We start from the raw sequence: 26243 nt of genomic DNA, 5'->3' as shown, positions 1-26243 counted from the left end.
GAGACCATATACTCTCACCCTTCAGACCCCTCCCATGTTATTTCAGTAATACAGGTTGAGTCTCCCATATCCAAATATTCCGAAATACGGAATATTCCGAAATACGGAATATTCCGAAATACGGAATAATTTTGGCATGACTGAGATAATGAAACCTTTGATTTTTGATGGTTCAATGTACACAAACTTTGTCTAAGGCACAAATTATTATTAATATTGTATAAAATAACCTTCAGTCTCTGTGTATATGGTGTATATGAAACATAAATGAAATTCATGTATGCACACACACTTTTTTTGAGCCACAAAATTATTGAAAATATTGTATAAAATTACCTGCAGGCTGTGTGTATAAGGTGTATATAACACATAAATGCATTCTGTGTGTAAATTGGGGTCCCATTCCCAAGATATCTCATTATGATATGCAAAATATTCCAAAATACGGAATAATCCATTATCCAAAATACCCCTGGTCCCAAGCATTTTGGATATGGGAGACTCAACCTGTATATCAAATTATTTTGTCTGGCCACTTTCCCGTTAACCCATCATTTTGTGACGCATGAGATGGTGACCTTATAAATCGTGGTATACATATAAATTGGAAGAAGGCCCTTCAAACTACCTCTGTATGCTCTTCTAGCTTAAAAGTACTTGAAACTCAATATAAGCTCTTAACGAGATGGTACAGATGTCCGTTTACGTTGCATATGTTTTTCCCATCTATTTTTCCTCTTTGCTGCACTCTGATACACATACGGTGGGACTGTCCCCTAATGTCTCCCTTCTGATCCAAAATTCTGGCAATATCTTTGAAAATTCTTGGTTGCCAGGTTCCGACGGGACCAGCTTTTGGCTCCTTTCATATACACATACACCAATATCCCAATATAAAAAATCCCTCCTTGAGCTTATAAATAATGCAGCTAGGGCGGTTGTTCCAGTAGGCTGGCATTCAGTGGTGGCGCCTTCAGTACGGCATTGGTTACTTAATCCATATACTGTCATATTTTATGCAGTGAACTCACAATGAGGTACATTAAGGAAATACATTAAAAACAATCTAGTCAGAATAAAGTCACTGATTCAATGGAAATTCATTTCAAACATACAATTTTGCAGCAGAAATGTGAGATTACCTCCCTCACACAACTTTTACCAGTTTCCATTTTCTAGATCTAATTACAAGAATAGTTTGTACAAACTTATAATATTATTATGATCTTGCATGGTCTTCTCTACATTCCTCTTAAACGTAAAGGGAGGCTATGAGTTGGGAAGGACAAACTCAGTAAAAGATGTATAATAAATATAAAACAAGGCTAGGGCTTCTGTAACTGTATTTTAAACAGATTATTAGCCATATAAGTAGTGTACATTTCTGCCACTTCATCTTGCCAGTGGCCATTAAATGTCCATATACATTTTGTTCTGATACCACTTATTTGGCTGTAGTGATTCCAACACCTATGGGTTCCTACAGAGTCAACAATGTGAGACACATGTACTTAGGAGTACAGGATATACGTATGGTCACCACAGTGAATGTTGGTAAAAGAGTGCACAACTGTGAATCCTGTCACATAAGAACTGTGCTGAATCGGAAATACAAATTTCCATTTAACTAAAATGAAAACAAATATGTTGTGCAAAGAACATTACCTATCCTCATTCTGTGCTCAGCAATACATAAGTAAGAAGTATTGCAATAATAATAATCTGTATGCCACTTTCTGTAATAATGAACTCTAGTTTCTGTGCTGCCAAAGTCTTTTATCTGTGTACATATCATGCTAAAGTCTCACAGTGATATTTAATGCACAACAGTGTAAAACACACAGGAGCTGATGGTTGCACAATTGGCGTAATATACACTATTAATAGAAAAACAAATCCCTGGACATATAGCGTTTATACCCCCATATGCTCAGCTGTATGGCTCCCCATTATGTGCCCAACTTCTGCCAGGTATACGTCACATACACTTACGCCCATGTTTTCAAATATTTATTTTGCTTCTCATATATGGGGGGGGGGGGGAAGCTAAAAGTATAATATAAGCCCAAAATACACAGCTTCACCAAGCTAGTTTGTAATCAACCAATCAAAAACGCCTGTCCTTGACCACCTGCTAATAACACGGCTTTCTCAGGCATACACGTGTCACATACAGTATATCATGCAAAAACACCGTTACCGTACGCGGCCTATGTTAGAGCGCCCTTTCCCTCTCCACAGCTCTAGGTGACAACGCATTTGCATGTACCCATTTCATGGGCATGTGCAGAGTGATTACAGGCCATGTAAACCACACATACTGGTATCGTGCAATGTTTTTCGTCATATGCTTTGCCACCTCAGACTGCAGCATGGCTAGGCCCATTCCTGCACTGCTCATGGACTTCCAGATGCTAACACAGCACAGTCTGGTTCATCATGAAGTGACTATGAATATTTATTTCCATTATAGCCATTCACTTACTTTTGCTTCCCACTCCATTCCAGCTACAGAGATACCCAGTAGCAGAACAATTGTTATCGCACCTATGATTCGGATATCATTAACTTGATCCACCATTAGGGCATTGTTTTCCTATGTAAAAGATTAAGGAGAGCTTTAGTGCACATACTGAAGTAATCACTAAACATATGTATATTATTTTTCATAGAACAACATTATAAGACTACATTCATTCCTGTATGGTTCATCCAGTTCATAAAGTGAGAATGAGAAAGGACACAGAAAAGTTTCTGTGTGCATTCAGCACCAATAACCAGACACTGAGCACTGAGCAGGCATTTGTAAAACAGCCCTATTTAGGCACATTCCTGGAGCTCAGCCAGCACATGGAGCTGATGACATCAGAATCTGTATGCAGCAGACTTCCTTTCTGCCTGACACTTGTAGTCACTCCAAAGAGAAATGTGCAGGAAAACTTGACTAATTTGTTACGGAGGGTACTGGAAAAATGACTGGATAGTATGCAAGATGAAAACACCCACAACCAATCCGTGTTCTTTGAGCAAAATAAAGCCAAGTTGTGATTTTTATTTTTAATCAGCTTCCTAAATACAATGGCATAGCTGATAATCAGGGCACTCGGAGCTCCTACATACAAGAGTGTTTCTATACTAAAACTCCCAGTATTACAAGCCAGCTACCTAGCTGATGAGCATGGGAGACAGAAAACATTGCTACAGTTTTACACCAATAAAATAAGCTTGATCTGCCACGTCACATGCAGCCGCCAAAACATTACTGGGGGTCTTCACTTCCCTAATGATATTTGGTTCTTTGAGGTTGCCTACCTAATGAAAAATGTCAACACAAGAAACCTCAAGATACTAACTTAAACAAAGCCGCAAATAATGATCATACAAATTATCTGAAATATGAAGACCGAATAACTGAAGCAAAAGGCTTTAGGAGTGTCCTACACAGGAAGACAGACATGTGGGTTCCCATGCTCTGACGCCTGCAGCTATCACATAAAGCTACATAGGACAAATGATGCTGCAGGGCCTAAACAAACCATTACAGTGACATGTATATGCTGCTACTACAAAAGCAAGCCATACATATCCATATACATATAATCAGAGAAAACACAACTGGCACAATACCAAAAGGTCGGAAATTTAACACGTTACTCATTCCTATGGGCCAAGAACTTTGATTACTTGCAGCATATAGTACAAATGAGAGAAATGCATGTTATTTAGTAGCTGTAACTATAAACATTAATGAATAAATGATACACGGCAAATCTTGAGGCAATGTCATCATATAAACTAAAGGGACTGCTTTGAGGTAGTGACAGGGGAGGCACATGTGAAAATATATATTTAGCCGTTCCGTATTCCAATATGCCATAAACCCAAAATACTTCCATACATTAATGTACTGTATGCTGAAGCAAAATATAGAATTAAATATTGCACGATTTTGTACTTACCCGTAGTAATTCTACAACAGTCTCTGCGAAGCCCACCACATACATAGCAACTGCCACAGCATTGGCAAATGCAAAGATGAGCCCAATTGCCCCTCCAAACTCTGGTCCCAAACTGCGAGAAATTAAGTAGTATGCACCTCCTAAATACACATAAAAATAAATAAAACAATAATACAATTAATTAACAAGCAATATGCGTATAGTAAGTTGAATTTCAAAACTGTATCTGTCATCCGAGTTGTTAAAATGGATATTGCTCTTACACATGTCCTCATACACGATTGCCGCAGTCTCGTCAAATATCCCTTCTCTGAGCGACATGTCTCGTGAAACTTGGCTTCCTGCAAGTGACTTTTTGCATATTATTCTCTAGAATGCGACAAAACTATGTAACGAGACAGCACTGATTAATTTGATTTGTGACACTTGTACATCTGTGAGCAAACGAATGGTGCTCATACACACAAAGCCATGTGACGTAAGATGCCCGGCGCAAATGAGACTAACTGCACAGGAATTAGTTTTAAATATGCACAAACTCATAGATGATGCACAATGGAACAAGGTGTGAAAAAGAGACGCAGCAAATGCATTGTAGCACATCGTATACAAATTCACACTCATTCACACACAGATGTACAAGTATATCAAAGTAATCAATGCAGTCTCATTAAGCGGTTTTGGTGCATCGGATAGCGAACTAACACACATTCTAGCGAAAAAGACACGAAACATATGCTCAGCGCAAGCAGAGTCACACAGGACAGGGAAGCAGAGAAGGGCTGTTTGGCGCAATTGCGACAATAGTCTATAGGTGATCATCCACTAGGCGATTAAATTGAGCAATTGAACGATAACGTTCAATAATAGTTAAAAAAATGTCTAAAATGACCAGCAATGCGCGCGGTCATTTTAGACATTTATCATCGAGCAAACATGCTGGGCAACCTAACATTGACGTCAGGTCCAGCATGTTTGCAGATGATTGATTAGCCTACACTGAACGACTGCTGGCTCAGTGTATGCACATCACAGACTGACAAACGACTGCACGTTTACAATGTCATAATCGTGCAGACTTTCGCCTGTCTTCTAGTGGATGCACCTTATGAGGACACATCAGTAGTTGTAGGAATAATCATAAAATATACAAATACTAAATAGTAAAATATCATAATATGCAAAAGATAAGAAAATGTTAGTCTCTGGGTTCAGTGTATATAATTCCTGACACACGCTGAGGGGTCCGGGTCTTTGATGGTGTAAGGTAAGATCTGTTGATTGTTTAGCTGCTCACTTAAGGCCTTGATTAAAGGACGCTATGCTGTCTTGAAACGTTGGCCTCTGTACTATTATTATTATCCTTTATTTATATGGCGCTACAAGGGTTCCGCAGCGCCTTACAAAGTACATAAACAAATGAGCACACAAAAATAGTTAAACATAGCTGAGATGTTGCTTAGGAAACTAATCACGCCGTACCAAGCTTGGACGTTTAATGGACAGGTTTTGAAAATATACTCCCTTTTTCTATTTTTTAAAAAACCTTGTAAGTACCATGTTTGTTATTTAATATATATATATATATATATATATTATATACATATATATAAAAAGATAAATATATATAAATTAGGGGTGTGCACCGGCCACTTTTCGTGTTTTGTGTTTTGGTTTTGGATCTGGATCTTTCTTCGTGTTTTGGATCTGGATTGGTTTTGCCAAAACCACCCTTCCGTGTTTTGGGTTCTGGGTTTTGTGTTTTGGATCTGTATTGTTTTTAAAAAAAGCATAAAAACAGCTAAAATCACAGAATTTGTAGGTTTTTCTGCTCCTATGCTATTATTAACCTCAATAACCTTAATTTCCACTCATTTCCAGTCTATTCTGAACACCTCACACCTCACAATAGTGTTTTTATGTCCAAAAGGTTGCACCGAGGTAGCTGGATGACTATGCTAAGCGACACGAGTGGGCGGCACAAACACGTGACCCATCTAGGCGTGAAACTGCAGTGGCAGACAGAATGGCAGTTTGAAACACTAGGCCCCAAACTGTACATAATGCAAAGAAAAAAAAGAGGTGCAAGATGGAATTGTCCTTGGGCCCTCCCACCCACCCTTAAGTTGTATAAACAGGACACTTTAACAAACCAATCTTTTCAGCGCCAGGGTATGCCACACAACTGTGGCTGAAATTATTGGTTCGTTTGGGCCCCCACAAAACAAGCTGGCAATTAATCTGTCCCTGCACAAACTGGCTCTACGGAGGCAAGATGTCATCCTCATCCTCCTCATCCACCGATTCCTCACCCTGTTCAGTGTGTACATCCTCATCCTCACAGAGTATTAATTCGTCCCCGCTGGAACCACAGGTCCCTCTGTACGTTCTGGAGGCTGGTCTCCCTGGAAGAGTTGATAATTCATTTTATGAACATCATCTTCTCCACATTTTGTGGAAGCAACCTCCTACGCCTTTCGCTGACAAGGTTCCCGGCTGCACTAAACACTCTTTCGGAGTACACACTGGAGGGGGGGCAACTCAGGTAAAATAGAGCCAGTTTGTACAGGGACCTCCAAATTGCTTCTTTTTCCTGCCAGTACAGGTACGGACTGTCTGACATGCCTACTTGGATGCTGTCACCGATGTAATCCTTTAACAGACAGACGCACGCTTGTCGCTGCTGCTTTGAGGATGCAAGTGCGGCTACAGCCCACACAATCACAAAGACAGAAATAAAAAAAAGAATATTTTTATTGTTTGTGTAGCACACTTTGAGGGTGTCACCACCCTTTAACAGACAGACGCACGCTTGTCGCTGCTGCTTTGAGGATGCAAGTGCGGCTACAGCCCACACAATTCACAAAGACAGAAAAAAGAAGAAGAATATTTTTATTGTTTGTGTAGCACACTTTGAGGGTGTCACCACCCTTTAACAGACAGACGCACGCTTGTCGCTGCTGCTTTGAGGATGCAAGTGCGGCTACAGCCCACACAATTCACAAAGACAGAAAAAAAAGAACAATATTTTTATTGTTTGTGTAGCACACTTTGAGGGTGTCACCACCCTTTAACAGACAGACGCACGCTTGTCGCTGCTGCTTTGAGGATGCAGGTGGAATCTAGACGGGATTTGGAACCGGGGACACACTACCTCCATCAATTGTCTAAATCCCACTGCACTAATGGCGGATACCGGACGCAAGTCTAACACCAACATAGCAGTCAAGGCCTCAGTTATACGTTTTGCTTCAGGATGACTGCTGTCGTACTTCATCCTCATCGCTAGGGACTGTTGGAGGGTCAATTGTTTAGTAAAAGTAGTGATGTTCCTACTTCCTCTCTGGGATGATGAACAACTCCCAGCAGCAGCAACAGCACTAGGAGGAAGTGGTTCTTGATCTTTCCCTATTTTATTTTTATCGGAGAAAGTTTGGTCCTCCATTTATGTTTTATTGATATATACGTGCGGCTAAAGCGCACACAAACACAGAAAATATTTTTTTATTTTTGCTGGAGAGTAGTGCACTTTGTGGGTTACACCACCCTTTAAGAAATGAGCCAGCCGGCTCTTTACTTATGGGACACAGGCGCACGCTTCGCGCTGCTCCTTTGTTGATGCACGTGCAGCCACAGTGCACACAAGTCACAAACACAGAAAATATATATTTTTTTGGTTTGGACTGGAGTGTACTTTGGGGGTTACAGCACCCTTTAACGGTCAAGCCAGCCGGCCCTTTACTTATGACACAGGCGGACGCTTGGCACTACTTTGTTGATGCACGTGCGGCTACTGCGCACACAATTCACAAACACAGAAAATATATATTTTTTTGGTTTGGAGTGTACTTTGGGGATTACAGCACCCTTTAACGGTCAAGCCAGCCGGCCCTTTACTTATGACACAGGCGCACGCTTGGCACTACTTTGTTGATGCACGTGCGGCTACTGCGCACACAATTCACAAACACAGAAAATAATTTTTTTTTGGTTTGGACTGGAGTGTACTTTCGGGGGTTACAGCACCCTTAACGGTCAAGCCAGCCGGCCCTTTACTTATGACACAGGCGCACGCTTGGCACTACTTTGTTGATGCACGTGCGGCTACTGCGCACACAATTCACAAACACAGAAAATATTTTTTTTTTGGTTTGGACTGGAGTGTACTTTGGGGATTACAGCACCCTTTAACGGTCAAGCCAGCCGGCCCTTTACTTATGACACAGGCGCACGCTTGGCACTACTTTGTTGATGCACGTGCGGCTACTGCGCACACAATTCACAAACACAGAAAATAATTTTTTTTTGGTTTGGACTGGAGTGTACTTTCGGGGGTTACAGCACCCTTAACGGTCAAGCCAGCCGGCCCTTTACTTATGACACAGGCGCACGCTTGGCACTACTTTGTTGATGCACGTGCGGCTACTGCGCACACAATTCACAAACACAGAAAATAATTTTTTTTTTAGTTTGGACTGGAGTGTACTTTGGGGGTTACAGCACCCTTTAACGGTCAAGCCAGCCGGCCCTTTACTTATGACACAGGCGCACGCTTGGCACTACTTTGTTGATGCACGTGCGGCTACTGCGCACACAATTCACAAACACAGAAAATATATTATTTTTTTAGCACTTGGGGGGAGCACCCCTGATGGACAGAGCACCCCCTGGACAACACTACAGCACCCCTTTAGGACTGGGACACTGCACAGGACTTTGGAGTGGACACAGCCCCTATGGAGAACTGACTGCACAACACAGTCCAGCCAGCCCCTATGGACTTTGAAGTAGTGGACAACAGCAGCACTACACTACACTACACTACACAGCCCTAACTCCCACCCTCCCTCTTCACTGTCCACAGCCGAGTGAGAAAATGGCGCCGACGCGGGTACCTTATATAGGATCCAAAACCCGCGAGACTCGGAAGGCGGGATGATGACGTTTTGCCTCGATTTCAGATCCGAGTCAGGCGGGAAAAGTCGAGCCTGACTCGGATCGGACTCGGATCGGGGGGGCTCGGGGGGGGATTATTCACTGAACTATGCGGTGTAGTTACATGCAGCATGTAACAATACATTGCGCCGTATGGTGAATCGAGCAGTGTACTACGGCCTGCACAATGCTTCGGTAGATCGCTCGCTGCTGGGTCGCACGGTTGTAAAGTGTGTACCCAGCTTTACTTTCATTTTTCTTCCCTAACTCCACTGAAAACTAATTGTTTTGTTTTAGTTTAAAAATTCCTTAAACTTTTTGTTACACCTGGCTGCAAAAAATAAAATATTATAACACATGGCTTTCAAACTAATGCTTTATTTAAGAAGAGTTCGGAGTAGTAAAACAAAATAAAACTTAGAAAAGCGAAAAGTCAACATATATTTCTGGACTACCCTATGGTTACCAGCACTGTCACTGTGGAATGTTTCTAAGCAGTGTGCAGAACGCTGGCTGTCACTGAAAGTAGCAGAATGTTCAGCATGGTTCTGTTCGTACACAATAAACAAGCACTATGCCCTTTGTAAGGAACACAATTAACAACACTAGTGGTCCTAAACTGACTGTCATCGTGAAAGAACAGTCAGCGAAGGAAACAGACTAAGCAAGTTTCACGTAAACGTCATATAAACAAATAAATGAACTTTAATCTGTTATTTGCGTCAACGTGTTTTTTTTCCTCCAAGTACATCTTTTTTTTCTACTTTTACCAAGATAAACAAATAACCTAAACAATGTAGTAAAGGGGGAAAAAAACAGAAATTGCTTCATTTAGTCCAGTTCTATATAAAACACACATACTTCCCTTAAAAAGGCCTCAGAGCTTATTAAGAATCTAAGTAGAGATCTGTAGAAGAGCTATGGATGATTTTGTAGTACAGTTTACCTGCAACATCGTGTAAAATTAGCACAATTCAGTGTGAGCTGGTTCATTAAGTAACAGGGAAAGGGGGTACCCACTATCTGCTATAAAGGGGGGCATGTTAAATTAAAGAGGTGTTTCTAGAAGTGGGACTCCCCTTTAATATTGAAAAGTAAAATGTAACAGCCTGGTTGTAGTACCTAGCGGATATGACACTACAATATCATGAATAATATACATTACATAATGGTAACATCATTAGATGGCTCCTACAGATAGGTACTCATACACTGTGGCTTCAGTTGCGAAAAACAGCCCCTCTTGACGCGCCAGGTTCCGGGGCAACTCAGCGGTGCCGAACATCTTCTTTGCTCAAAATGTGCGACTTATTCGCACAAATAAAACTGGAAGCGACAAAACTACTCTGCTAGATTGTATTGATCAATTTAACGTGCAACATTTGTACAACTGTGTGCGAATGAGTCTCAATCTGTATATGAAGTACTACGAAATAGCGGCCACAGCTTTTTCTCAGTTCAGTTGTGCTTCACCTGTGACTTTATACGTTTTTAAAAATAATTCCTGTGTGGTTAAAGTCGCAGCCCAGCGTCTGTAGTACACTTTGAGGAGTGTTTCCCTGTGTCTGCAAATAAGATGCAAAAAAGATGGTGTGCTACACCTTGCCGGGAGTCTCGCTCTGTATGGCGTATTGACACTAGCTGCATGAGGACACATCTGTATGTTACTTCCACCTTGCACATCAAGAAGCCACTCTGAGGTAGGAGCCGGACATTGGATGCTGTATTGCAGCTGGGGGCAGTATTGTATATTCCTTTTTGTTTAACTTTCTTGTTCTATGTAGTCTTCCCAGGATAACTAAATATGGATACTTGAAGACAGCTTTTTAATATTTGATTTAAAGATTGGAACATTTCTCTGAATGGAGGTGAAACATGTTATCCAATCAAAACATTCTGACATTACAACTCGGTGAATGAAGACACGTCAGACCAATTCAGCAAGATGGTACAGGATCAGAGCAGCAATGTTAGAAGGTAAAGCAGCAATGCATAGATTTGGGTCCTCCCGCCATCAAATGATGGAAAAGCACATTGGCAATGAAGAGGTCATATGTACTAGAGAAATAGTTTTGGGGTACAATGCAACCAAGGTGACTATTCATTTGTTCTAGATTCCATGTGGCATAGGGTAAGAAACTCCAAATGAAACGCTCTACTTTAAGAATGGTCTTTTAAACTAATCAATAAATTCAATAAAATGTATATTTTGTTATAGTGTTATTTTGTAATGTACATTTTTAGCCTTTTTGATTGCAAAATATATTCTTTTCAACTTAAGCAATGCTGGATTGATTTCTACACGAACATTCAGAAGCACTCCTGTTTATGGAGTCAAACTAAATATTGTGAAGTTTTTACTATTACGATTATGAACAGGCCTTTAACATGTATTTTTAATTATCAAAGCTGCACTATTATACAAGATGAAATGTTATAGGGATATCTCTGGCTGCCATTGTTTCAATGACATTCACTTTTCCTGTGTACTATTTATAACCCAAATATTATGCTCATATTCTATTATTAATTATAGATCAAATTCAGAAGAAATACACTGGCACTTATAGCTGGTGAATCACAAAGTAAGGAGGAAACTCTTATGTAGAATCATTTTCAGTAAGAGTCAGCAACTATGTTAATGGCACATATTACTCAGCAAAATATATTACTATGGAAAGGCAATACCAAAGAAATATAAACGCAACCAATTATTTATAGGCTGTTTACGTTTATACAATGAGTAAAAGTTAACAATGATACATAAAATATATCACATTTTAATATAAGTCAGCCAAGCTTCTCTTTAGGACTATGTTCAATTGAATTTTATGATTCATTATTTTTCTCACTAGAACATAAACACCTGTGAAAAGCTCACTGCTGGAAATAGTGGTTGTCAAGTCAAGTCCTCGGTTCCCATAAATAGCACACTGATTAATGTCACAATCACTGAGAACACGATGAAATAATAAACGGATTTATATTCATAAAGCATTTTTCCAATAAACATGCATTACCCCATGTGTTTGTCACAATGGTTAATGCATCAAGTAGATGGCTATGGGAATTGAACCTAGCAACAAGATTTGGCTGAACATCTCCCACAAAACAAACACCAAGGGAACAATGTAGGTTTACAAAAGTGGTGGTATTGCCCATAGCAACCAAATCAGATTGTGGCGATCATTTATCTGGTGCATACTAGAAAAATGATAGCTATGATTTGATTAGTTGCTATGTGTAACAAGTCCACTTTTGTAACCCTACAACTTAGTAAATTTACCCCAAGTGTTATGAATAGAAGATCTGCCTATAAAAAGTTCTCCCTACACACTATATGCAAATGCTACACCCAATCTTGAACTCCACTACACCACTTCACTATACACTAGCTTACACATTATGCTTCCTCTCCTCCCACTACCCTTTATAACCTGTCCATGTCATGTACTGTCCTCAGAAATTTTTAAGTATTTTGCAGTTCCCCAAGCCACCCCAAACATTATTCACTAAAAAAGGTCCCATTATTCTCCACTTATCTTCCAGCCCCAGCTACTTCATCAAAAACAGTCAGTCGCACTTCTGATGGGGCATTGTGGAGATTAATATGCAAGTATACGGCACACACCTGCAGTTACAACAACACAATAAAGGTGCAGAAACTAAATGCATGTGTGTTTATAGGATCTTAGTGAATATACATTACTGTATATCTTATTCACACTCATGGGCTTCCCTACAGCACTGAGCACTCACAGACCAGTAGGCATGTATGTAGCTTACCAATTGCTGCCCCACCTTCTACTACTATCCCCGTCCATACCCATCACTCACTGTATTTCTATAACCAAATATATGAAATAGACACAGACAGCATCAGCCAGGGTACAACTAGAATACTGAAAGGCTATAGATTTTTTCCTAAGAAAAATAATGGCATTTTATTTAGGAGAATTACAAACAACACAAGTATGTGTCTAAGGGTTGACTCTTAAATGACAATTTTTCCTGGAAGGGAAGACTTTTCCTAATGCTGGTGAACAAACATAGGGGGGAATTCAATTCAACGCGAATTGAATAGCACTGGGAGCGAGCTCCTGGAGCTATTCAATTCAGTGCGCTGTGTGGCCGGAGAATGCCGGTTATCGCACCTTAACAAGGGTGTTAAGGCGCGGTAACCGGCATTCTCTGACCAAAGTGCCGGGCAAACGGCTGTTAGCGCCACGTTATGCAGAAAAACAGCTGTGTGCCCGGCACTTTGGTTGGATTTCTCCTCGCATCCCCAGATGGGTGCGAGAAGAAATTCTTTGCCTGCCCAAACAGCGCGTTGATTTGAATAGCTGCCAGGGCTCCCTCCCGTCGCTATTCAACATCGCGCTGAATTGAATTCCCCCCAAAGTTACAGTATAAAGTATTAAATGTTGTTGCACAACCTCCCTCCTTTCTCTGCTTGTTTCATAAAGGAAATCATTTTTGGAGTACTTCAATGGCTTTTTTGTAATTTACAGGTCACATTTTATGAATTCCTCGGACAACCAGCTATTCACCTACAATTTTTAATTGTAAAAGTGAATACAAAATCATTGAATGGTAAAAAGTCAAGTAAATGTTTTTCTTGTACACATATGCACAATTTCGCCATAAAAAGTAGTAGGGATGTGATACTAATGCTATAATGCCTTTATTTATTTATTTTTTTAAGGCTGAGTGCTTTTGAAAAAGCAGGAAGTTTAAAATGCTGCAGAGGACAACTACACAAGACAGAAATATATAATGTATGAGCCCAGAGTGCTGCAAAACATGTGATAGCATTAAGAAAGACGCTGTGTCAGAACGGAAAATATACAAAATTGTGGCCTGAAACCCAATCCTCCATTTTCATAAAGTAATTTATTATATATATATATATATATATATATATATATACTTACATACGCACACATATATACACAGCACTGTGCAAAGGTTTTAGGCAGGTGTGGAAAAAATGCTGCAAAGTCTGAATGCTTTCAAAAATAGAAGTGTTCATGGTTTATTTTTATCAATTACAAAATGCAAAGTGAATGAACAGAAGATAAACCTAAATCAAATCAATAATTGGTGTGACCACCCTTTGCCTTTAAAACGGCATAGTTATTCTGTGCTTCTTAGCGGATATGTGTGCGTTATATGGTGGTATATCGAGATTCGCCATGTGCTGCAGAAGTTTATGATAATAAACAAAAGTACAATTAACAAAATCCTCTATTATAAAATATTTTAAATGAATAGAATTTGGAAAGGATCACCTTAATTTAATAACATCTAGTGATATTCTAGATACACTTACACCAGACAGGAATCTTTAAGAAATTAAGTTTTTTTAAGTACATATTTATGCAATGTCAGCAAATGTAAAAATTAAACATGTATTGTCCAACATTGTGTTCTGCAGTCATACAGTACTTTTTGCCAAATAAAATAAGTGTATTTCCATGTCAGAGGCAAAACAATGTGCATTAGTTATAGCTTGGTTAAGGAACACAAATAATTTAAAATGTATAATGATCATTTAGTCACAAACCAATCAGGACTACGGATGTTATTGTACTAATATTACATATATGCAGGCTGTCTCATTCCTTACCACAACTGTTTCACTGACCGTTAAGAGAAAAAGATAAACTAAAGACTATTCTGCATGTGGATGAAATATACAAATTCATTATTTACTTTCCGGGAACTTGAGAGTTTATGAAAATAAACTGCATGGGGCTATTAGCTCCATTTTGCAGGTACAGTTGCGCAAGCTTGTGATAATTACATAGCGGTTGCCTTGTCACAGGACCGAACAGATTGGATTAAAATATATCTAGCCATCTAAGTCACTCACACACAGGTAATATCTAATATTAAAACACTTCATTTGGATTTTAACATCTTAGTACAGGATAATATTCTATGTTGGCATCAAGTGATCGAGTGATAAACAAAGGACAAGAAGGACTATTACAGCTACTAATCACTGATCTGAAAGGGACACCCAATAATCTCAGAATTAGAATACGAATATTTTAAAGTTCATGATAATCATAATTACCTCCTCTAACAAACCCGTTAGTAGCAATGGCTGATGTAGACAATCCAGTGATAGTCGTCACTACAGTGGCCATTGCAATGACAACAATAGCTAAACCTGTCAAAAGATAAAACACATATTTGTAAATAAACTTGAAAAAAAAAGAAGGTAAAACAAAGTCATATGCAAGTACAGGAACGTTGGGATAAAAGATTCAATATGAAGATAGCGTGTGTCACCGCAGAGCGGCAGGGAGAGTGCCCGTGTGGGGTGTTCCTACTCCAATGCTGGCCGAGACCCCAAGCCACACACCCCTCTCTTGGTGCCCCCTACATTCAGCATAGTATTAGATGAAAATTTAGCCAAAGTACTAGAAATAATCTTTCTGCTTATATCCCTTACATTACTGTATTCTAATTGTGTGGCAATGTATTTCTTTGCCCTAATATGTTTGCTTTCTAAAAATTTTTAAAACATTTGATAGGTGACAAGCTGAGAAAGCTTCCATTAAGCCAGTAACAGCCTCGCAGGCTGAGGGGGGAGTTTAGCGGAGGAAAGTGGAGTAGGCAGGGGAAAGGAATGAATTTGAGTAGGGGAACATACATGAAAATGGGAATTGAAAATGGACAAGAAGAAGAAGAGAGGGAGGTTTGAGGAACCACATGAGGAAAGGGAAAATACAGACATATCCCTATATTAAACTGTACACATGTTAATTGATAATGATTAAACAAGCAGGACCAGGTATCAGGCAGTTCATGTTATCTAAACCAAATATCTGTCATATTACTAACTAAGCTGTTTTCCTAGCTCCAGGAAATACATCAAAGCCACTACTTTAGCACTTCTGTGAAAATGACTTTTACATTACTTGGGCTTGTCTGGAATGTCAGAAGTAGGTTACATGTTAGGCTGCATATCTGATGTGGTAACTTTAGCTCATGCAGCTAATAGACGCACATGCTGTGACAAGTTATGGTTTCTTATTATTGAAATAATTATTCCATATAAACCAAGAACCTCTCCCTTACAGATAAATGGAAAGACCTACCGATTCCAGCCTGCCCGACAATCCATGACAGCCGGATGAAGAGCATCACACCCCATATATTTAGCATGCATCGCACCTAGGTTTGAAAAAAATAAAAAAAAAATGAATCAGTTCTTAAACAGAAGGCGGCTTACTGTATTTCTCAAAAACACATAAAAATTTCATAAACCATGTCTCTATTATGGCTTCAGGTTTCCCAATTTCTTGTGGATGATACTGCAAAGTATTGTACTGAAATGGAAAAGTGCATAGGTCTACCATTATCACAATGATTAGTCAACTTCTGTATTAATTTAATCAATTCGTTCTCAAGAGCCCTTAGATGTACAGCGCAAACAATTCCGCTGGGATTCCAGTTGCAGCAGATAGGTGGCAGCAAGGCTCAAACAGTCTGACATTCTCAGGTGTCACTAAATCACAGCTATCTCAAAGTACACGTGTCCGCCCCTCATTCCTTTACAGAGATTATAGCAGCTAGAAAAAGGCACATGACCATTTCTGGAATACATAACTAAAAAATATACAATTTATTTTACTAAAGTTACCCTGTGTCCAAAATAACCATTGTACCTCACTTAGTTAGTATTTAATGAATTGTTTAGTTGTTAGTTTGTTTGATTTAGACACAAAAAAGGACATATACTGTAGATAAAATTCAGAAACTGTAATATTTTGGCGATTATCATTGTTTTACCCTGTCTAATGTAGGATATTAAATTCAATACGTATCCATATAAAAGCCCAACTCCCCTTTAAAGTAAAATGATAAGAAAAGCTATGTTGAGGCTCAACACGGACAAAACCAAACTCATCATCTTTCCCCCTAGTAGAGTCTCCACTCCAACCAATCTCGCTGCTTGAGTGTCACCCATGACTACACCCTCTCCTTCGCCCCCCCACATTAAATCAGGCTCAATCCTTATCAGTTCCAGCTACGCAACAACGCTCACATTAGGCCTTTCCTCTCCCAGAATGCTACCAAACTGATTATTCATTCAGTAATCATTTCTCAGCTCGACTACTGCAACCTTCTCCTCACTGGCCTCCCACGTTGCCATCTTGCTCCCCTCCAATCTGTTCTCAATGCTGTAGCTAGACTTATCTTCCTCTCCCGCCATTCCACTTTCACAGCTCTCCTCTGCCAAAACCTGCACTGGCTCCCATTCCCCTACAGAATCCCCTTCAAACTCCTCACCTTCACATACAAGGCCTCTCTACTGCTCCCTACATCTCCAAACTCATCTCCTTACATTTGCCCTCCCGCCCCTCCGGTCTGCCAATGACTGTTGCCTGTCCTCTCCCCTGGTTACTTCATCTCATGCTCGTATCCAAGATTTTGCCCGTGCAGCCCCCCTTCACTGGAATGAGCTCCCTCGCTCGATAAGGCTCTCTCCAACCATGCAGAGCTTCAAACGTGCATTGAAAGCCCACCTGTTCATCAAAGCATACCCTTCCACCACATAACCGTGTCCCCAGATCGCTCTCCCTCCTGCCTCAGCCATCTCTACCTTGCCTACTTCCTGCGCTCAGGTCCCGATCTACACACTCATGCCTCATGTCATCGGTCTCCCCTAGATTGTAAGCTCCTAGGAGCAGGGTTCTCCTCCCTACTGTCTCACAGTCCTCTTCTCTAGCACTTCAATGATAGCCTTCAGCTTCCCAGCTGTATTGTGTATGGAGAAATGTGTTGATAATTGTTACTTGTTCTCTGTTTATATTTTGGTTACTGTATAGTAATGTTCTGTATGTACGGCACTGCGGACCACTTGTGGCGCGCTATAAATAAAATGTAATAATAATAATAATAATAATAAAAGTCAATAGAAAACTCACTCCTATTGACAAAAAGTAATTCCTGGGAAAAGCCAATGCAGAATGAGAATATGATAATGCAAAGAGATGTTTATTATGGTGCAACCTACCTCCGATTATGAAGAGTTTAAGAAGCTCAGTACAAAACAAAATATTAATTGGCCTAAAGTTAGAACTCTTTATAGAAAAAAATAGATAAATGGTTACAATGGATGAGTTAAAAAAAGGGTTGTGTCCGTGTCAAAGAAAAAAAACAATTGAAATAGGGAAAAACATGTAGTAAGGCAATCACTACTGTGTGATGCTGAACAATCGTAGCAGTAAATAGAACTTAAATTATTCATTGTATAATAAAAAAGCAATCAATTATATTTAAATTGTAAAGATATGCAAAGTAATGCAATATAATTAAACTATTAAGCTGTGATCACTGCTCATCTTCTGTAGTAATAATGCCATCTGATAGCCATAGATAATGGAAATGGTCAGAATTTGGGAAAAGAAACACAGACAAATGTAACAGTTTAGCCCTAAAAATTGAAAAAAAAGCAGACTTGTGAGACTAGTGTAACACAGAAATAAGGTTCTGCCCATATCAATGGAACAGGTGTTGGTTGTGATCATTTTATTCCCATTGTTATTAACAATGAGCACTATATAAATTCATACAGTATTCATATAGGGTCAAGGACACTGGAAGATACTGGAAGAGTGGCGAGACCTAATGTTAGGGATCAATTTTTGTTTTCATAGAAAAAAAAAAAAAAAGTAACATCTGGAAAATCTAAGCACTTTATTGAAACCAGAAAATAAAGTTTACTCACCAGTACACCTTTAATCCAGCCAAATTTCACCACTCCTTTACCATCTGCAACATGATTGGTCATAGCATCGCCTGTTGGTGTACCTTCTTCTCCATTGGCGAAACCATCTTCAAATGGTTCCTAAAAGGTAAAAAAAAAATAAAAATTGTTAATAGAAATAAATATAAAAATAAGAAAACCATCACCACATTATGCCATCTGAACCCAATTGTTCAATTCTCATACGAAAATCTTTATAAACGGTTTAAATTACATTTCATATTCTGGTGCCCGAGGTGGATGTAAGAGAGGACTTTTAAAATCAGTCTACCTCTAAATGACTTCTATTTTGCACACACTGTGGCGCCACTACAGAAGCTTCAGAAGGACGCTCTTTCCTGGCAACATAGCATTGTATAGCAGACCAGCCAGAGTAACATACTGTTCTTTGTCATCAGATTTAGGCTCACTTCAGGGCTCTCAATACAAATATAGAGAGGGAGTCCCAGAACTCCTAATTGTTTAAATTAGAGTTTTTAACAGTGACACTAATGTTTTTAGCTTTATTTATATGCTCTCTCAAACTATAAATCATTCTACTCATTGTTTAGTTCACTTTAGTTTAGGAATTAGGACTGGGGGAAGGGGTCTTAAAACTCTGCAAGAAAAGGTCAAGTGGAGCAATCCCTGCTGAAGGCTTATACAGTCAATGGGAAATCTGTGATTTTATCTACATAAACACAGAATTAGTGGCCTTCCCACATCACAACGAGGGTCATATGAACCCTGTGGCTTACAGACCATATATTAGCATCTAACACCAAGGGCTCTAGGGCAGCTATCTGATGCTCGCTTTTATATATATGGATAAAGATTGCTCAATCATAGAAACATGATCAAAAGATCACAATGTAACCTATGTAGTGCACCCAAGATGGCTGCCTCGTCTGGTGCTCTTCTGGGTAGGATAAATAATCTTCGGAATTTAAATTTCCAAAATGGCGGCATCAAACCTATATTATGTTCATTGGTTTCTGTATTTCCTACAAGCTATACCTCTGTATTATCTTCATGATTTCTGTAAAGCGTCTTTAGTCCTTCTGGAGAAAATCACTATAAAAATTAATTTATTATCATTATTACAATTCCTAAGTCATCCAATCAGTCTCTTTGACCTTTTAAATCAACTTTGTGCATGTAACCATGCAAAATAAAGTAATGTATAGTGTATAAGAATAGGAATGGGAACATCCATAGAACAAACCGAAAACTACCAAGAGAATGTAGAGGCAAAAGTAATTTTAAAGATATCGAGGCTCCCTAATCGCAGGTAATTATTCCAGCACGAACTTGGGTGTTGAGGTAACGCACAATGAAAGAAAACTATTCAAGCCTGTTATCAGCAAGTGTTCCTGCATTTTTCCATTACAATAGCTTGAAAATGACCTAAATCACAGGCCATGTATTAAAGAACTTCACCTGTTGTTCAAATGGTAAATTATATGATACACATTTTTATCAGCATTTAACAGTATGAAAAGTGATTTTATAGATAAACACTTGTAGGGGGCCAATAAAAATGTATTGACATTTTTATGTGCATTATACATGACATCTCTAACACAGACAAGAGTAAATGATTGTACATGACCAATTCAGCCAAGTCAGTTTTATAACCCACATAACTAAGCATTGCCTTGTAGTAATCCATACTGCAAATTATTATATTGGTTGGTTGGCATGAGAATAGACAGAATAATGGTTTCAGAAATGCACTTTTTGATTTTAGTCCTTCAGAAAGGACTGAAAAGAAAAAAAAAATCCTATGAAAATCCTAACCTAACCCCACAAATAGCACCAACCGCTGTTTGAAACATTCCTACAACATGCTTATGGCATGTACACACACAGTGATTTAAATGCACGATATGAACGATAACGATATCAATCATATCGTTATCGTTCATATCGTGCATTTTTTGGTGGCCAACGACCTGCGATGCGCGCACGTATTGATGATAGCGATATCGTCCATCGCCCATGCATGCAGGCCAACCTGGTCGATATCGTCCAGGTTGCTATAGTCATTGGTGAGTTAGTGGTGCGCCGGATGATCGATATCGATCATCCAGCACACCAGGAGGGTGCAGGACGATCAGACAGCGATATTGTTATCGCTGTCTGATCGCTCCGTGTGTATGCACCATTAGAGTATGCACAATTCTACACACATAGGGCTGATTCAGGGATGGACACAGTCCTGATATGTGCGCAGTTGTCCAAAGGTTTTTGTACAGTGCATGAGTCACACCACTCCTGTATCCCGATTGTCTGCACACAGAGAAAGAGCACAGAATCGGACGCAGGGTCTAAGTACTTTAAGTGTGCATACCTATGAGGTAACAATGGGTAAGGGGGGCGTCAGAAAGAGAACCTGCACCTGCCATAGGGCTGGTGCAAGTTTCCAGGGTGCAACTGATGGTGGCGTCTTAAGACATTGCAATGGGCATCTCAGTTCTTTAAAAATCTGAGGCAGCATTAGCATAAAGATACAGACGCAACCGTGGCAAAATATATGGGCGCGTTTACGTCTGTCTCAGAATCAGGACCATAGTGAGCATTGAACTATGAATAATGCATAGCTGACATTAGTAAATATCTCCTCAAAATCTGCATAATCCATGAAGTGTGACTGCCTATCGCCATAACCAACACATTGTGCTATTTCCATCTGATTACCACAACAGTAGTTACATAGTACAACAATAACACTTCCTTTAAATCAACTTGAATGAGAGTAGAGACAGATCCAGAGGCATTCCGCTAGTTGACAATGGATTAAAGGTTTATTGTTTCGTAAACAGATCCTCAGAGGTCACTTTAGCCATAAATTGCCTTTAGGTAACCAATGGGCATAAACCGCATGTAGGGTGCACAAGAAGCAGCAACTTCCACTAACTCCAGCACTCATGTTACTATCTAAGCTGTATATGTATTTCATGGAAGTGTCTTTTATACAATGTAAATTGCAATGTGACAGAAAACAAAGTAATGTTACCTATTTAGTAAGTACAACAAAATATGGTTCATTCAATATACAAAGTCAATCTGTAAAAAAAGGTAAATAATATGAAGAAAATATAAAATATCAAACACCCTATATTATGATAGGATACTGTACTATTATTATTATCATCATCATTTATTTATATGGCACCACAAGTGTTCCGCAGCGCCTTACAAAGTACATAAACAAATAAGTAACCAGTGACTTACAATACAACACAATACACGGACAAGGATAATAAACATAGCTATATTAGCGACCTTTACACCAACATAAGCAGCCAAGTGTTAGTTGCCCTAGTGGGGAGTAAGAGATAAGTGAAAATACAGTAGGGAGAAGCACAAGAGGGCAGAGGGTCCTGCTCAAAAGAGCTTACATTCTAAAATGGAGGGACAGACAGACAATCAGGAGTGCTCTTCCCAGAATTTTTTTCCAGCCGGGTGGCATCAAGAAGTAGCCGGGTGGGGCCTTCGCAATAAAAAAATGTTTTAAATCCTGACATTATGATTTAAACTTAAAATAACATTTTATATATTAATTCTCCTCTTCTTGTTAGGGGCCCAGTCGTCTGATTATGAAAAAGCTGCAAAGTCTGTAGGATCTGGCCCGTTTTATACAGCTCCCAGATACTGTCCCCACTTGCAGGCTCCCAGAGTGCCGGGTGGTAGGCGGTTTCTTGCCGGGTGGTGCACCCGCCAAAAACAGCCTGGGGAGAACACTGAACAGGACTGACACAGATGGGGTAGGCGGGAGTTTTAGCCATTTTTTCTAAATAAAACCTTTTATTAAATATTTGTAACCTTTTAAATCAATTGTTCTGTAGAGGACATGAAGACTCAATACATTCATGCATCCCATCAGGAGTCCTGGGAACAAGCTGTTGTATATTGGTGTTGTTTATATTGATTGCTCCCTTAACTGCAAAGCAGTTTGTATCTGGGCTTACTGACAGAAACAGGTTTTGCGACCATTATCTTTCCCCTACAGTGAACTTACAAAACCCATCAAATTAGTGGCAGGGAGCAGCTTAAGGGACAAAAGCACTCTGATGGAAAGGAGTAGATGAGAAGTGACTTGTGTTATTGTGCACAGTCAGCATAAGTTAGTATGGTAAAGGTCTCTCTGCAAAAAGGGAAATCACCACCAACAAAAACCAGCCAGTTAAAAAAAAATTAAGTATTCTGTGAACAAACAATATACACAGTATATATATATATATATATATATATATATATATATATACATACATACACATAGTAATGTGTATATGTCTTACATGTTGTTGTGATCATGTGTTCACTCCAAAAATATAAATACATACACTTTAAGGGGAACAAAGAAAAATTACGTATCCCGGTCTTCTTTATTCCCTCAACGAGCGGATCCGTCTCACCCAGTGCATCTGGCAAAGGGGTAGTCAGAAACAGAGAAGATCAAAGTAATTAACAGAACCATTAGCCTGATTCAAAAACAGACGCTACTTGCATTGTGGCATCGGCCATCTGAGTAAGCCTAAGGCTATTTAGAATTGACATCTCGGGCCAAATGTAATAGGGTGGGAGTTTAGAAAATGTGAGAGTAACATCTCACACTCTTTAAACTCAGCCAATGTACTAGAGTCCTAGACCATACAAATTCACATGTTTTTCAGACTCAAAAAACTCACGATTTAAACTCTCATTCAGATGTTTTTCCATTTTCAAGATACAATTCGACCAATGTAATGGTGCATACACATTGTCAGATTTTTCTTCAGATCTGAACGATAACGATTTTAAAAATCGTTCAATCGTTCATATCTGAAGAAAAATCTGACATATCTGACATGTTTGTCAAATGAACGATGCGCGTTCCTCTGTTTGCCAGATAACGATATCTGACATCTGATGTGTTTGCAGTCAGTTTTGGACAATTTCCATTGATTTTACTGCAGTGAAAAATCGTTCATGGTTGAAATCGTTCAAATCGTTTGTCAAATCGTTCAGACCGTTCAATCGTTCATCTGACAAATCTGACCGTGTGTATGCTCCTTAATAGTGTGAGAGGTTACTGCTAAACTCTTACCCTATTACATTTGGCCCCTCATCTCCGTAGCTGAGGCCAGTAAATCTGAGCTGGAAAATGACTGCACTGGACTCAACACTCCCACAAAACGGAGGTGACACGCCTCAGTTTTGGGAAACGGTACCCGTTGCCGTCCCCAAATGACCGCCGCATCTCAATCATGCTGCGGGTTAAGCAAGCAATCGCTCAGTACAAGATCTGCACATGTGCAGTACATATCTTGGGCATCGAAAACTATTGGGTTTGCATACATCTCCTGAATGGGAAGCAATCGGGAAGCAGACTGCCTAAATACCGGCAGCCGGCTTCCCAACTGTCTTATCCCGGCGTGGGTGAAATGCCGGGCATCTAGATGTAGACGCCCGCATTTGACCGGCGCCCGGCATCACGATCGTAGTGATACCGGGAGCCGCAAGCGGACAGCCGCGGGGGGGGGAGGGTTAGGATTAGGGCCCCTGGGGGGGACTTAGGGTTAGGCACCCCCCCGGGAGGGTTAGGCTAGGGGGAGGGAGGGTTAGGGTTAGGCACCCCCGGGGGGACGTAGGGTTAGGCACCCCCCCGGGGGACTTAGGTTTAGGCAGCGGGGAAGGGGGGATTAGGGTTAGGCACTTGGGGAGGAAGTTAGGGTTAGGCACCCCTAAGGAGGGTTAGGGTTAGGGGGGTTAGGTTAGTACATACTTACCTATCCACGATCGGGATTTCCAGCGCTGTCGGGCTTCCGCTGCTTTGCACTCTGCTCCTGTCAGGCTGCCGCTGACGGGAATCGAACCCCCCGCCATGCGGCCGGCGGTATATCATACCCATTCCCTCTGAATCAGCCCCCCGGGATGTCATAGTACACCTGCTGATATCAAATATCAATTCACCAGGAACTAGTTACAGCACTGAGGCATACGGTGGCTGCAGTGAAAATCCACATTGTAAATATAATTTTAACAGGACCCCCTGACTTTGTGTGGGTTAAAGATGAAATAATAGATCTCAACTTATGGTTTGAACTAATAAACCTAGAGTTAATTCTAGATGGGTATGGGGGCAGGGCACCATGGCTCGGAAAAGGCCAGTTTCAAGCGACGAAGGGGGTGTCATTTGAAAAGGGGATGTGTCCTTGAGATGCCCCCCCTTTACATCACTGTGGGGGGGTGCCCAACATTCACAGAGATGCTGGGCTGCCCTCAAGCTCTCCCTGCAGGTGAACAGATGCTGTGCGCATGCAACATACGAGATAGTTTTATTGACCATGTTGCATGGTCATTATTGTGTGTGTGTGGCTGTACATTTTAATGTAGGATGGGACAAGGTATCGTTCAGCAGTTCATTAAATCGTGTAGTGTGTACGGTCAATCTGTAATGGTCCGGGGCGAATAAAAATCGCCCCGACCATCTGCACAATTGGCTGTCGTTCTAATGTGTACCCGGCCAAACTGTTGTGTAAATGGTAGAATGCTCGACATTACCAATCACTAACAAATCCTCATCTAGTTTCCCCTGTTCCCCATGCCCGCTGACTTGGTGTCATCCTTGACTCAAGCTACATGACGAATCTGGGTCCCTCCTGCTCCAATTGTCTCTCTAGACTGCCAGCTGTCATGTGCTCGGCCATTTGTACCCTTGGTCTCAAGTCTGCTCCTCCTTTCCCAACATCAACTGTACTGATTTTATGAACGATTGCATTTTGGATGATTTGTCACTCTGAATGTCCAGTACTGTGGCGTTTTTTGGGGAGGGCCTTACAATAAAAACAATTATGCATTTACAAAGACATCCAAAAACTACCCAAAGCCCACGAAATGTGTCCAGTAAAATAAGATAAGCGGGGAGGGAGGCATGGCGAAACAGAGCGAAGAAGCACAATATGAGAGTGTGGCCCATCAGTAACCCTTCTCCATTGCCTTTCAGAAGCATTTAATGGTGGAGATTAAGAACACTTGCCTATCCAGAGGATGCACAGGTGCGGTGTCCTGGGATTTGGGAGAGTCTAGAACTGTACAAATGACTTTAGGAAGAATTGTCCCTGTGTAAGTAACAGACACTGTACTATCATTTTGACAATAATGTGTTAAAGCGTAAAAGTAATTCTAATGAAAACTTCCAGAAGATGCTTCTGGTACTTTTCTCATGGGAACAATATTAGTTTCTCTCACACAACAGCTTTGTGACGAAATAAATATTAAAGCCATCCCCTGTGGCAGTGCAAGTTCACAGGAAGCGTAGTATAAACAGTTGTTCTATATTTGAGATAGATTGTAAACATTAAAAAAAAAAAGCATTTTGTTTATTTGTTTGGGGCTTTTTTGCACACCAGAGGACTATAGATCCTACTTTAATATTATGTACATACTAGCATTTCAAGATATAATTCACTATAACACATGTGACTTGTAACCGGAATATGAACTAAAATAAACTGCACATCCACCAGCAGAACCAGTTTTGTTTGTTTTAAATGTCTGGAGATTGACAATCAAATTACTGAGAAAAACAGCTGTTT

The 26243-nt window shown here is 40.1% G+C and overlaps 1 protein-coding gene across 3 annotated transcripts in view; it reads right to left on the bottom strand.

Moving 5' to 3' along the window:
• SLC12A2 (solute carrier family 12 member 2) overlaps nt 1–26243 on the bottom strand; it is a 119611-nt gene that overhangs the window by 53993 nt on the left and 39375 nt on the right. For all 3 annotated transcript variants that reach the window (XM_088475112.1, XM_088475115.1, XM_088475113.1), the window contains 5 exons: nt 18643–18762; nt 16007–16082; nt 14977–15072; nt 3960–4099; nt 2486–2596 (listed from right to left, as the gene is read on the bottom strand). In XM_088475112.1, the coding sequence (XP_088331238.1) occupies nt 2486–2596; nt 3960–4099; nt 14977–15072; nt 16007–16082; nt 18643–18762 (543 nt within the window). The remainder of the gene's footprint in view (nt 1–2485; nt 2597–3959; nt 4100–14976; nt 15073–16006; nt 16083–18642; nt 18763–26243) is intronic.

The sequence above is a fragment of the Taudactylus pleione genome, unplaced genomic scaffold (assembly GCF_031769625.1).
Source record: "Taudactylus pleione unplaced genomic scaffold, aTauple2 ptg000162l, whole genome shotgun sequence".
In the NCBI taxonomy this organism is placed as follows: Eukaryota; Metazoa; Chordata; class Amphibia; order Anura; family Myobatrachidae; genus Taudactylus; species Taudactylus pleione.
The sequence above is the reverse complement of the archived record's forward strand: the minus strand, read 5'-3'. Positions and strand labels throughout refer to the sequence as shown.